The following is a 15,338-nucleotide window of genomic DNA, read 5'->3' on the forward strand; positions in this document are numbered from 1 at the left end:
CTTTTTGAACGGGTGTATGATTGTTTGATTGAGGTAGTCATGATTCAGCCAATATCCTTGGATAACAATGAAAGCCATGAAGTCCACAACCAAGGTTACAAATACCATGGAAGAATGGTCAGACATTCGATCCAAATATATGAAGTCTTTCAATGAATATTGCAAAGTCTGATGATGCAATTATAATAGAGTTTTATGATGAGTATGATGAAAGCAATGTGAATATAATGGATAATGAGCCCTTTGAAAGGTCTTTTATCCCTAAGCCTCTAACAATATTCTATGATGAGAAATCAGAGCTGTAATTGGGAAACTATCTCTTTTTTTAGGATGATAATGAATATTTATGTTTCTAGTCCATTCCCTTACCAAACTGATAAAATAGTCCCATAAAAGTATGATTATGATATCGTGATTCGAAGGTCCGATACGACCTCGAATAATCCAGGTATGAGAAATACTATAAACATAATTGGTATAGGAGAAATAACCTGAAATAGCTGGTTTTACACTTTCGAGATATCGAAAATGGTAAAAAAAGGAAAAAGTAAGGTGAGAGAAGAGGTTATAGTGGAAAGTCAAGGTACTTAGCTAATAATAAGTCTAAAAGTATGGATTAAAGAGCCAGTATCAGAGAAAAAAGCCTATGAGTTCTTAAAGATCATCAAGCATATCAAGTACAGTGTGATTGACCATTTAAACAAAGTGCCAAGTTGTATTTCTTTATTATCACTATTGTTGAGTTCAGAGCCACATAAGAATGCTTTGCTAAAAGTATTTAGCCAGGCTTATATCGAACATAATATTTATATTAAGAAAGTAGATCACATGGTTGGGAATATAATAGCTCATAACTTCATTACTTTTAATGATGATAAAATACCCTTGGAGGGACGAAGTAGTGTTAAAGCCCTGCACATAACCGTTAAGTGCAAAACCCACACTTTAGCCTAAGTATTGGTTGATAATGGGTTATATTTAATGTCATGTCTTTGACTATATTGTTAAAGCTTCTAGTGGACCCTTCCTATATAAGAAATAGCCATATGATAGTAAGGGCTCTTGATGGAGCATAAAGAAAAGTGATCGGTGATATAAAAAATTTATTACAAATTGGCCCGTATACCTTTAATATCCTATTTCAAGTGATGGATATAACAACTACATATAACTGTTTACTTAAAAAACCTTGTATTCATACAACTGGAGTTATACCTTCATCTTTACCTAGTAGGTAAAGTTTATCATTGAAGGGAATCAAATTTGTCTAGATGGTGAGGAAAACTTATTAGTAACAAAAAATTTGACTACTCCTTATGTTAAAGCTGTTGAAAAGATAATTAAATGCCTATTTAAAGCTTTAAAGTAGTAAATGCTACTTATGTCAGAGAAAGGTCAAATATAACGGCTTTTCAATTGTCAAAGATTACAAATATAGTGATCAAACAAGCTATCAACAAAAATTGGTAAGTAAGATAAGGTTAGGAAGGGCTTTACAAGGAATAAAAAAGGCACCGAGCATAACGAAGAATAAAAAGAGATGGGGTTTAGGTTATAAACCTATTGCTGTTGATAGAAGGAATATGATGCTAGAGAAAAAAAAAAGAGAATGGCATGCCTCAAAGAGCAAGATTCAATTGATGGAAAAATGGTGTTCCCTTATTTATACCAAACATTTCACTTTATAGATATATTCACCCTAGATCTTCAGAGATTGAAAAGTGTGAACAACGATCGGATTAGAGGAAGCTTTTTCTTAAGTTCATATTGGTGTCGATGAGAAAGTTATGCAAGATGAAGAGATTTTCTTTTTTCCTTTCCTAGGTTAGAAGATCCAAGAATGATGTACTATTCTCATTATCCTTTACCGTTCAAACTTAAAAATTTCAGTTGCTTTTGCCTAAGAGCAAGCGAAGGTTAAATCTATGGGCTTACTTTTATTATCCTAACAAAATAATGAATGCAAATGCATTTCACATATACCATCTTATCCATTTTTTCTTTTTTGTTGTTTTTCATATTTTTCTTGCCTTTGCCAAAATTACTCTATATTTTCTTGTGACTATACCCATGTTTAGGTCTTTTAATAATGAATATTACGGATGATCAAAACAATAATGTCGAATTTGATTTCAAAAATTCAATTCATCTTAGCTAGCTTGATAATGATATTGATTCGGAAGACTATGATTTGCCTCATAATCTGTTAAAATGGATGGAGCAAGAGAAGAAAATTATAAAACCCTATCAGAAATTCGTTGACTTGTTGAATTTGAGGGATGGTAAGAATAAGAAAGAAGTTAAGATTGATACTTCACTATCGTCGATTGAAAAATAAAAACTGGTGGGTTTGTTGCAAGAATATATAGATGAATTTATGTAGTCTTATCAGGATATGCCTAAACTTAGCACAGAGGTGGTTGACCATCGATTGCCTTTAAAACCATAATATTGACCAATACAACAAAAATTGAGACGTATAAAATAAAAAATATTGCTAAAAAAAAGAGAAAGTGAAAAAGTAGTTTGATATAAATTTTTTAAAAGTAGCCAAGTACCCTGAATATGTAGTCAATATAGTCCTGGTTCCTAAAAGAGATAGAAATGTTAGGATGTGTGTAGATTATAGGGACTTAAATAGGGCCAACTTAAAAGATAATTTTTTGTTGCATCATATTGATACCTTTGTGGATAACACTACTAGGTATTCCACCTTTTTCACTTATGAATGGCTTTCTCAGCTATAACCAGATCAAAATGACCGAAAAAGATATGGAAAAAACCACGTTTGTGATAATGTGGGGTATATTTTGCTATAAAGTCATGTCTTTTAGGTTAAAGAATGTTGATGCCATATATCAAAAAGCGATGGTCACTCTTTTTCATGATATGATGCATAAAGAGATAAAAACGTGTGTCGATGATATGATAACTAAGTTTCAGAAAGGTGAATATCATGTTGCTAATCTCAGAAAGCTTTTTGAAAGGTTGTAGAGATACTAGCTCAAGCTAAATTAGGCCAAATGCACATTCGATGTTAAATTTGAAAAATTACTAGGGTTTATAGTTAGTAAGAGAGCTATAGAAGTAGATCCTAATAAGATTCAAGCCATTCAAGAGTTGTCAACTCTGCACACTAAAAAAGAAGTGTTTTTGGGGTGATTGAATTATATTTCTTGCTATTTATCTCAACTCACCTTGAAATGCAATCCGATCTTTAGGTTACTTTGTGAAAATAATCCTAATAAATGGGACGAAGAATGAAAAAATACCTTTGAAAAGATTATAGAGTATTTGACAAGTCCATCGATGTTGGTATCACCAGTTGTAGAAAGGTCATTGATTTTGTATCTAATGGTGTAAAAAAAAATTGATAGATACGTATTGGGGCAAAAAGATAAAACTGGTAAGAAAGAGCATGCTATCTACTATTTAAGTAATAAGTTTACAAAATATGAAGCCAAGTACTCCCAAATAGAAAAAAATATGTTATGCCCTGGCTTGGACTACCCGTAAGCTCAGATAATACATGCTCTATCATATGACATGGTTGATATAGAAGTTGGATCCACTCAAGTGCATTTTGAGATACCATCTCTGTTAAGTAGGTTAACGAGATGGCAGGTCATGCTTCTGAAATATGATATTGTGTATGTAGCATTAAATTTATAAAAGAGAGTGCGATAGCTGATTTTTTTACTTATCGAACTATAAAAGATTATGAACCCTTGAAGTTTGAATTTTCAGATGAAAACTTAATGGTAATCTTGCAAGATGAAGATGAAAAGCCTGTAAAAAAATTATGAAAGATGTTTTTCGATAAGGAATCTAATATAATAGGGCTTGGCATTGAGACAATACTGATATCCCTGAAAGAAAATTACTACCCCTGTATTGCAAGGTTGGATTTCAATTGCACAAACAATATTACTAAATATAAAGTATGTGTCATAGGTTTATAGATAACCATTGAAAAGAAGATTAAGGCACTAGAAATATATGGTGATTCAGCCTCGATAATTTATTACCTAAAAGGTGAATGGGAGACCAGGGACCCAAAATTGGTGTTATACCAAACACACATAACTAACTTGATAAAATAGTTTAAAGAGATCCAATCTCAGCATATTCCTTGAGAGAAAAATCAAATTATTGATGCCTTAGCTACTTTGATAGCAATGTTCAAGTTAAATGATAATACAAGAATCTAGCCCATCAAAATACAAATGAAAGATTCATCGACCCACTGTTCAAATGTGAAAAAAAAAAGTAGATTGGTGACCATGGTATTATGACATTGTGCAGCATATCAAGTGGCAAAACTACCCCGAACAGGCTTTAAAGAATAACAAAATGATTATTCAAATATTAGTAGTAAGGTTTGTGCTTGATGGAGAAATCCTGTATAAAAATAGTCAAGACCAGATATAGCTAAGGTGTGTAGATGCTGGTGAAGCAAAAAAGATACTTGAAGAAGTGTATGGGAAAATTTGTGGAATTCATGCCAATGGGCATATAATGGCCAAACAGATTATGAGAATGGGTTACTATGGGTCTACATTGGAAACTGATTGCATCATTTACGCCAAAAATGCTATAAATGCCAAATTTACATGGATAAGATTAATTCCCCTCTAGTCTCACTATATGTCTTGGCACCACCATAGCTTTTTTCTATGTGAGAAATGGATATGAGCATACCTATAACCTCAAAAGCTTCAAATGGGCATTATTATATCTTTGTATAATTGATTACTTCACTAGGGGGTGAAAGCAGCTTCGTATGCTAGTTTTACGTTATCAGTGGTGTGTAAATTCATAAAAAAAAGATAATATACCGATATAGGCTCTCAAAAGGATAATCTCTGATAATGCTAGTAACTTGAATAGTAAAATGATGAAAGAGTTATGTGTATAGCTCAAGATAAAATATCATCATTCAACATTGTATTGCCAAAAAATGAATAGTATAGTAGAGGCTACGAATAAGAACATCAAAAGAATGTTGGGGAAGATGATCGATACATATAAAGATTGGCATGAAAAGTTACTCTTTGCCCTGCTTACTTATAAAACATCAATTTAAGCATCCACAAGGGCTACCTTATTTTTACTAATGTATAAGATAGAGGTTGTTTTACCAATCGAAATGAAAATACCTTCCCTGAGAGTTTTGATGGAAGTAAAATTGGATAAGGTAGCATGGGTTTGAAACCGTTTCGAATAACTAAATCTCATTGAAGAAAAAAAGCTTTTGGTACTCAACTATGGGTAGATGTATAAAGAAGAATCATACAAGCACATAATAAGAAAATAAAACCCTAGTGCTTTCACGAAGGTGAATTGGTTTTGAAAAGGATCTTGCCAAATCAATACGACAGTAGAGAAAAATGGATACCCAATTGAGAATGTCCATATATGGTAAAGAAGGCATTCTCCAGCGGAGTTCTAATCCTTGTAGAAGTGGATAGTGATGAATTGTCAAATCCTGTGAATTCTGACACTATTAAGAAATAGTTTGCTTGAAAAAAGTAAAAATAAAAAGAGAAAAAGGAAAAAAAAGAAAAAAAAAAGAAAAATAAAATAAAACAAAAGAGATGTTTCAGATTGAAAACCCAAAAAGGGTAGTTTGAACCAAAAAGGAGAATTTAAGCTGAAAACCTAAAAAGGTAGCTTAAACAAAGGTGAAGCTAGAAGGAAACTTTTCAAGAAACGAAAGGATGGTACATGACTAGACAAATTGGCACCAAAATTAAAGGAAATGACTTTGGGGGCAACTTTCCATTGGTTGCAAGTGTGGGGCAAGGATTAGTTATATGAGATCAAACATATAAAAAATGTAACAAGTTTTTAGGAAAAAGATCTGGTTTAAGTGGGTTAAGGTCATTCAAATGTTCATTATTTAAAAAATTGATATTTGATTCTTGAGATATTTTTGAATTACTTGTTATTTGTGTTTCGAAAAACTTATCTTTCTTTTTCTAAAACCAAAATAAATATCTCATTGTTAACTAAATCTCATATTCAACCTTGAACATGGAATCATTGCATTTACTACTTGAAATTATGATAATGACTGATAATCTTCATAATAGACCAATATGTCGCTAAAAAAAGAAGGTGTAAGGATGATGGAAAATAACAGTACATGGTCAAAAACATAAAAAATGAAATGAAAAATTGATTGATTACCAAAAACAAAAAGAAAGAAAAAGTGTTGAGATAAAAAAAAGAATTTAGAGGAAGTTTCAAGACAAGCAAAAGTCAAACGGGTTTATTAAAAGTTTGATATTTCAAAAAAAGAGAAAAGAGAAATAATTTGATGAAAAATTAAAGATTCAGAAAGATAAGAATACTAAAAGTGGGTTCGAAAGTCTGAAAGAACCAAACCAATCTAAAAAATCAAATTAATATGAATAAAAGCACATTATATAAATAATTGATTGCGTCTTTATCTTTTTGATTCATCACAATCATCACATGCATCGCATATATTTTTACAATAAGTTGTATTAAAGGTCTTTTTATAATACGTCAAGAGGAATTAAGATGTGTTTCTTTTCAAAATAAAGATGATAGGTCAATTAAGAGAATTAGCTTTAAAGATGAAATGTTACCCCTAGTGCGATATTAAAAACCTTAACTATTAATTTATGGAGCACCTAAATCACTTTTTAACTTGCAGCTAAGTCCCGGTTCTATTTATTTTTTAACTCTTAGCCCAGTCTCTAATATCTTTATTCTTCAACTCACAATTCAGTTTCGATCATTTTCATTTTTTGACTTATGGCTCAGTTCTGACTTAGTTTCTGTCATTTTCATTTCTTGAGTTGCGGCTCGATCCCAATAATTTTCATTTTCAGACTTGTGACTCAATCTCGATCATTTTCATTTCTCGACTTGTGGTTTAATCCCAATAATCTTTATTCTCTGACTTGCAACTCAATCTCAGTCATTTTTATTCTTTGACTTGCAGTTCTATCCCGATCATTTTTATTTTTCAATTTGTGGTTCAATCCCAATCATCTTTATTCTCTGATTTGCAATTCATTTACAATTATCTTTATTCTTCAACTTGCGGTTCATCTCGATCATGTTTATTCTTCAACTTGTAGCTCAGTCTCGGTCATTTTTATTTCTAACTCACGGTTTAGTCACAATCATATTTTTTTTTGACTCAACGTTTAGTTTCGATCATATTCATTTTTGGACTTACGATTCAATCTGTCATATTTATTATTCGACCGGTGATTCAATCTCAATTATTTTTATTTTTTTATTTACGATTTAATCCTACTCATTTTTCTTTCTCGATTTACGATTCAATCCCAAGCATATTTATTCTTCAACTTGTAGTTCAATCCCAGTCATATTTATCTTCGACTTATGGCTCAGTCCCAGTCACCTTTATTCTTGACTTGTGGTTTAGTTCCAATCATATTTATTCTTCAATTTATGATTTAGTCCCAGTTATGTTTATTCTTCAACTCAAGGTTCAATCCCAGTCACATTCATTTCTTAACTTGTAGTTCAGTGTTAGTTATATTTATTTTTGACTCGCGGTTCAATCTCGATTATTTTTATTTTCGAACTTGTGTCTCATTCTTGATCATCTTTACTTTTAGACTCACAGTTCAATTTCGATCATTATATTTTTCAATCTACGTCCATTCAAATCATTAAAAAAGTAAAAAAAAAAAACTTCAGACAAAAATGTTGTCTTTGTCTTTGCCTTATTCATAATTTTCAAAAATGCACAAAGAGGGATAATTATAGATATTGAATTTTGTTTCGGTTCTCCAGACTAAGCCCCGATTTTTAATTTTGTTTAATTTTATTAATAAAAAACAAAGAGATAGGGTTGACACGGTGCCATGCACGACACTAAAGATAATAATAATAATAATAATAATAATAATAATAAATTTTATGAAAAAAGAAATACATGAAAATATTTTAACTATTTTTCGAAAATCACAAAAAGTTAACTTATTCCAAAGGTCTGCCTAAATTTTGAAAATTTTTAGATATGCTCATATTTTTTTGAAAAAAAATTTTAAAACCCTAAAAGTCCTCAAAACCTTTGAAACTCTAAAACTCTCAAAATCATAAAAATTCAAATTTTGACACCCCAAAGAATTGAAATCTTGGAAGTCCTCAAAACCCTAAAATCTAAAACCCTAAAACTCTAAACCTTAAACTCCAAAACTCAAAACCTTAAACTTTAAATACTTAAAACCTTAAACCCTAAACCCTTAAAACCATAAACCATAAATTCTCAAAACCGTAAACCATAAGCCCTTAAAACCTTAAAATTTCAAAATCTTAAATTTTAAAACCTTAAAATCCAAAACCCTAAAACTCAAAACCTTAAAATTTCAAAATCGTAAATTTTGAAATCATAAACCCTAAAACCTTAAGATCTCGAAACCTTCAAACAAGACCCTAAATCTTAAAAATGCATCAAGACCTTAAATCTAACCCAAACCCTAAATTCAATATGTAACCCCAAGTCATCGTCTAAAAATCATTCAAATGATAAAACCTCGACCTAAGCTTTACCCAAAACTATTCTAAAATTATAAGGATACATACGAAAATTTTATGTAAAGTAATTTGTTCCCAAATGCCACATAGAAGATGGGATATTTAGAAAATTTTATTTCATTAAGTTTGTCGTACGGTCCTTAAACTGCGATAATAATAGGATTAAATTAAGAAAAAAATAAATTAGATCTTAAATATAAATAGTTGCATTTAAACTCTGTCTAGTTATTAAGAAGTCAGGGTCCTCTATTATATTTAAAAACCCATTTCAGAATTGCATTTCATCACCTTGCATAACACCCATTAACAAACATACATTTATTCATTATTGTTTGTACTCGTTTCGCAAGTTCACATTTTTAATTATCGTTTGCTAAGTAATTATATCGTCATTAATTTGTTTGCACATAAAATTTTTTTTTCAAATGTAGTTTAAAAATGTGGAATTATAAAATAAAAAAAAATAATATTCTGAAAGAAATAATTGTTAGTACTTTACTTAGATATTGGAGAGTCACTAACAATTATCTTCTACAAAAAGTATTTTTTTCATTTTAAGGAATGTTATAATAAATCTTAAGCGAAAAAAGTTATTTTAAATTTTACCTAGATGGTAGAGAATTTTAAATAATTATTTAACTTAAAGATTTCTTTAATATTCCTAAATAATGAACTTTAATAAAATTACTTTTTTTTTTCAAAAAACAAAATGAAGGGAATTATTATTAAATTTCAAATTGAAACCGTTTTATCCAACATCGAAAATAATTTATGCTTAATTGGTACCAATTTATGGGTGCTGTGGGAATGTTAATATTTTTTAATACGTAACTGACTCCCGAACCCAATCTTATCTTTTGTATACTAACAATTGTCTTTTTAATAAAATTTAAATTTATTTTTATAATTTTATTAAAAAAATTTTTTTTAAGTGATCAATCACATCTTAATAAAAAGATTGATGATAATTATTTATTTTTTTCGATTTTAAAATTTTAAATGTCTAACTATTTCAAAGCCGTTATAACAATTAATGATTGAGTTGGTAGTCCCAAAAAGTCAATGAGAAAGGTTAACTTTTCTTTCTTTTTTTTTTTTTTATTTGCAAGAGAGTAACTTGTTCTATGATGCCCTTAAATTCTCGAGAAAAAGGAAAATTGCAATGTCAATGACGGTTTTTTATCACCATGTTTATAAATCCCAATTTTTAAGCCCACAATTTGTTCTCATTGTTCCATTATTTGCGCAGTCTCTATGGTTTCTTTCAAAGGGTAATTTTTTGTCTTCTTTTTTTTTAAACAATTCTTTTCCAAATCCTTTTTCCACTGCTTCTTCTTTGCCTATGAATGATGATAATCCTTTGACAGCTTTCTCATGTTAAACTCTCATTTCTCTTAACTGTCCCTTCACTTGTCTCTTCTTCTATGCAACTCTCGAAGTTCTGAAAAACCTCTCCGCTACTTTTCTGTCATAGCCTTTTGCCTTCATTTGCATGTTTTTCTGTCTTTTCTCTAACCCAGACAGGCTTTCCTCTGATTCCTCTGTTTCTCTGCAGAGAATAAGAAAATTCTGTCTCTGATCATTGAAATTTCGGTGCCGTTTTTTTTGACTTCTTGTCGTTCAATGAATCCGTAATTGAGTTCTTTTTTCTCACTTGACCACTAAGTGTTCCCACCCTTAAATTGTTTCAACTCCTTCAAAATCCTCTTGATAAACACTTTTTTGCTTGTATGTTTGATCCCTCATTGAGAAAGTGAAGCAGACCATTATGTGCTCGGAAACAAGTCCACGGTTATCATTTTCGCATGATCTAGGCCAAGCTGATAATCTACCAATCAAACTCAATGAATCGCGAAGGAATACAATGCTTTTGGAGTCGTGTTCTGACTTCGAGTTTAACATTTGTAGCAGCAGCTTTGAGCAAGAATATTCTTCAGCAGATGAGTTATTTGCAAACGGAATGATACTTCCAGTCCGGTTTCAAGAGAAAAAAGTAGTCCATAAATGCCAACTCCCAGCTGTTGTTTCGCTTCCTCCATGTCCTAAATTATCTACAGCTGAGGATTCAAAAAAAGAGAGCATCAGGCAGATCATGCTTGTGAATTCTGATTTGGAAGAAAAGCCAAAGTCCAAGTCTTTTTGGGGTTTCAAGAGAAGTAGCAGTCTCAACTGTGATATAAAAAAGAGCATAATTTGCTCCTTACCACTTCTTTCGCGAAGCAATTCAACTGGTTCCGTTCCAAATCCAAAACGTTCATCGATGAAGGATAGTAACAAGCATAGTTCACAAAAGCTTTTGTCCATTTCAATGACAAAGTCATCATCATCATCATCATCATCATCATGCTGTTCTAATTGTAATGCTTATCAGTTTCATCAGAGGCCTCCTTTGAAGAAAAACCATGGCAAGTCTTATGGCAATGGTTTTCGAATTAGTCCTGTCTTGAACGTACCACCTCATTACATCTCTAAAGGAACAGCAAACCTCTTCGGTTTAGGTTCTTTCTTACGCACCGGGAAAGATAAGAAAAGCAGGAAATAAATTTCAATCAAGATTATTTGACTTTTAGATTATTGAGATGATGTTGTTTCCTTCACTTTGCTGATCCAAGTCATGTGAAACAACTCGGTAGATTGTATCAGACGATTAATTATTGAGCAGATGGAAATCTAAGAGAGAGCTTAGTTGTACAGGACAAATACTATGATCAAGAAGAGAAAAAGGAGGATTGGAGTAAAGATTTTGGGATGTATGTTTATGCACATCTCGAAATTGCCACAAGCTTAGGGGACAGAAAAAACAGGTATCCTTCTCTCATGTCTTGTCGGATTCTATTTATCTGTCTCTTTTGGTTATTTAAAAGAAGCTTTTGGCTTAGCTTGCCATTATGTAGATAAAGAGGATCTGGTTGTTTTATCTTTTATGAAAGATTTCTATTGTTTTGTGTCACCATTTGTAATTTCCGGAAGAGATAGACAAATGAAAATGATTTAAAGAGCCAAACGACCGGTTGGTAAAACGTTGAACTCTTAATTTTAATTATTAAAATTTAAATTTTTACAATTTTAAGTATTAAAAAAATGTTCTAAGAAAAAACAAATGTATAATTGAATGCTGCCTTTATGGATTTCTTATTTGCATTAGCTTCAGCTACAGTTATAAGCAAATCATGGACCATTTTTGTTGTGTGATGGGTGCCTTGGCCTTTGCCCCTCTCTTTCTCTCCTTGATGTGCAGCAAATTCCACTGTAAGCATTTGTTTGGCAAATTGTAAGATTCGTGTTAGGCCAGGAAACAAATTGTAAGCATTTGTTTTCCCTGTGCCCATCATTCCATCATTTTCCATTCGGTAGTGATTTTCCTTGCTGAGGGCTCAACCCTTTTTCTGTTCTATCAAGGTGAATCACAGAATTATTTATCTTGGCAAAACTATTGGTCACGGTTTTAACTACTATGTACAGAAGCTGAAAGTAACATAAAAATTGTAAATATATTGGATAATAATTTTTAATTTTTTTGTTGAAATCGGAATGACTTTTGAAATAGTAATTTGACAATGAGTTGTGACACAATAAGCTTGGAATTTGGTATTAATTACCTGCTTTTTATAGGAGTTTGATGAACATTATTAGTATTTTTTTTTTTTTGGTAAATTGTTTACGCAAAAATATATGCAGATCAGTGCCTCTGATTTTGTAACCCACTGTTGTAGTTAGAAAAAATTTTCAGCAGGGATCATACAAGTTGACACATCCTCATTTGGTACGATGATTTAAACTCTAATAACTGAAATTAAAAATTTAATATTCTACTAGCAAACATGTAGTTATTGACACATATCTATATCAACTCCAATTATATAAACATCATACTTTTTTTCATTATTGAAGAAATTTTAATATTAAAGCCAAAAGTTATATATTTTTATATATATTATCTCGTTATTTGATAAAAAAAAAAAACTATAGTAATATATTATTTCATACATATAATTTTTTTTTTATTTATACAAGTTGAGATTATTATATTTTACTTTTGAAGCAAAAAACATAACAATAACAATAAATTAAATCTTATATCTCATAACTCTGAGATTAACTATATGAAAGATAAAAAAAAAAAATCATATTAAGTCGTAATTTTGAATTTTTGTATGTCACTCATTTGATGTAATTGTTTTAAATGAATAAAACTTAATTTGTAATAATAAATTTCAAAATTTATATATATGTATATATTAAAATGATATTAAACAATATATTAAAATGATATTAAACAATTATCTTTTAATGAATAAAGATCCACTTACAATAATGTAAGAATTACATATATATTTTTTATTCTCGAATCAAAAGCAAATTCATAGCACTTACATTTAATTATTTTGATCCAAAGTTAAGAAAAAAAAATGAGTAACTCTTACATTAATATAAGTGAAAATTATTTTTTAATATATGTCACATATCACTTTTAATCTAATATGCTTGTTCCGCATGGTCATATTCATATTAAATCAAATATTGATTTTTTATGAATTTTTTGTGTTATTATTATCATAAAATAAATAAAAAATTTATTTATTTGACCACTTTCTTTAAATTTTTAGGGTTTTTAATGGAATCAATTTAATAAAACAACAAATATTGCTAATATTGTTTTTGGTTTGTTGTTGCCACTGCCGCTTCTTATTTCTGGTTTGTTGAAGTTGTTCATCAGCTTGATTACTTTAGCATCATCTTTGACTTGGTCTGATATTACTGTTTTGAATCTTTGATTATACGAATAGAATCTTCTCTTTTGACGAACACCTTGCTTACAAGTTATTGGATAATTTGATACTTTTAAAAAATATGAATTTTTTATATATAATATACTCGAAATAAGTTTGATACACAAAATTTTAATAAAATAAAATAATATAATATTAAATAATATTATTTTATCTTATATTTGATATGAGAAAAAATTATAATAAAATAATTTATTTATTAGTTAAAAATATATATTTTTTAATTTATATAATTTAAATTGTTAATATAATTTTTAAGAATATAAAAAGACATAAATTCAATCCTTTAAATTAAAAATAATTTTTTTTACTTTGAGAAGATTAAATCATCTTGTACTAAGAAAATAATTAGTCTTTTTTATAATTTTATTCTTTCATTTAAATACAAATCAAATATAATACAAAATAATTATTATTCTATTTTATCTACCATCTTACATATCAAAACCTCATAATCTCATATTTTATCAGACTTTGCTCGAACCTAATCTTCTTTTTTTTTTTGTAAAAAAAAAAATTTAAAAATAAATATATTACTCAATCCCTTATATTATGATAAGATATATCGTATCTAACAACGTAAAATAAATGACTACAAATCGTACATTCGATATAACTACAATAAGTGACCACCGACAGAACTTGAACCTAAAACTTCTTCATCGAAAAAAACAAACTTAACCGATTGAACCAACCACTTATCAATAATCTTCTTTTAATAATATTAAAGGTAGACTCGTGTTATTTTAATACATTAATAAGTAATCACAGACAGGACTTGAATTCAAAATCTTTTTATAAAAAAAAATAAATTTAATCGATTGAATCAACCACTTGTAGTAATCTTCTTTTAATAATATTAAAGATAAACTCGTGTTATTTTAATACATTGAAAATTTTACTTTGAGAATACTCCGGTCAGAATCGAATTCTGGTTTAAAACAAAATATAAGTCATTAACCAAACTAATACATGTGGTGGACTCAGTTTAAAAATATAATCAGAAGAGAGGGAGATAACCCTCTTCGACATTTGTGCCAGTGTAGTAGGCATGACCAGGAGCCGAGGACGAGCCGAGAAGTGTCTCCCAGCCACAAAGAAATGGGGTCAGTTGGCACCGATACAGGAGACAAAAACTGGTTGACCTCAGATCAGGTGGACCGGGTGGAATTCAACCGGTACCTTTTAAATCAACAAAGGGTTCTAGAGCTGGAATGACACATGGCAACACGAAGGTGGTACTACAGTAACTCTTGCATGATTATTGGTGGCTGTCAATTGCAGGTACAAACTTTGGTGTCGGTGGAAAATTATTTGGTATTTCAGAAAAGGGGTACAAATTTCGTGTACACAAACATTCTGAGTAAGTCAGTACTTGAGATTTTATCATGGCTGGCCGAAGGAGGTTGCTGAAAAATCCATTTTATTTCAAGGAAAGAAGATCAATTTACCATCATGAACGTCATGAAGAAAAATGGTACACCGAACAAAGTTTCAAGTATTTTCCTTCTTTTCTGGCCCAAGCAGTATGTTCTTTCTTAAATGAAGTCAATAAATGACGCCAATGTAACTGACTAAATTCTTCTGGAAGAGTAATTACTAAAACATTTAGAAGAAACCATACCATGTAATTTCCTTCACTCGGTCGATAAGAGATCCCTAATTCCCCCTGGAAGAAAACCTAATTCCTTAATATTTTTTTTAAGAGGCAAGAGATTTTTAAACTTTGCCCAATACATCTCCTTTTCAGATCAATCCAAGCAAATTTATCACTACGAAACTAACCAAATACATGGAAATTTATCTTTCTACAACTTCCAAGCAGATTTGAACTTGGACAACAAAAAGAAAAACACTCTCTTTGGCATCTGAGCCAACCATGCTCATGTTAGACAGACAGGTCAGTCAATTTTACTCCCTGGGATTTCTTCTAGACCTGATTCAGTTTTTATAGTAACCTTGCTCCCATCGCCCCAAAAAAGAGTAGCAGAGTAGAAGGGC

The 15,338-nt window shown here is 30.3% G+C and overlaps 1 protein-coding gene across 1 annotated transcript; it reads left to right on the forward strand.

The window, feature by feature from the left end:
* The first annotated feature begins 9,771 nt into the window (after nucleotides 1–9,771).
* Nucleotides 9,772–11,500, forward strand: LOC111303106 (uncharacterized). Its single transcript, XM_022899152.2, has one exon. It carries the CDS (start codon nucleotides 10,316–10,318, stop codon nucleotides 11,087–11,089), a length of 774 nt encoding a protein of 257 aa, XP_022754887.1. The 5' UTR covers nucleotides 9,772–10,315; the 3' UTR covers nucleotides 11,090–11,500.
* The last annotated feature ends 3,838 nt before the right edge of the window (nucleotides 11,501–15,338 follow it).

The sequence above is a fragment of the Durio zibethinus genome, chromosome 9 (genome assembly GCF_047325235.1).
Source record: "Durio zibethinus cultivar Kanyao isolate XHJ-2024 chromosome 9, ASM4732523v1, whole genome shotgun sequence".
Classification (NCBI taxonomy): Eukaryota; Viridiplantae; Streptophyta; class Magnoliopsida; order Malvales; family Malvaceae; genus Durio; species Durio zibethinus.

Bases quoted from the DNA above. Each gene is read 5' to 3' on its own strand.
- LOC111303106 (XM_022899152.2), top strand. From the start codon at position 10,316: ATGTGCTCGGAAACAAGTCCACGGTTATCATTTTCGCATGATCTAGGC.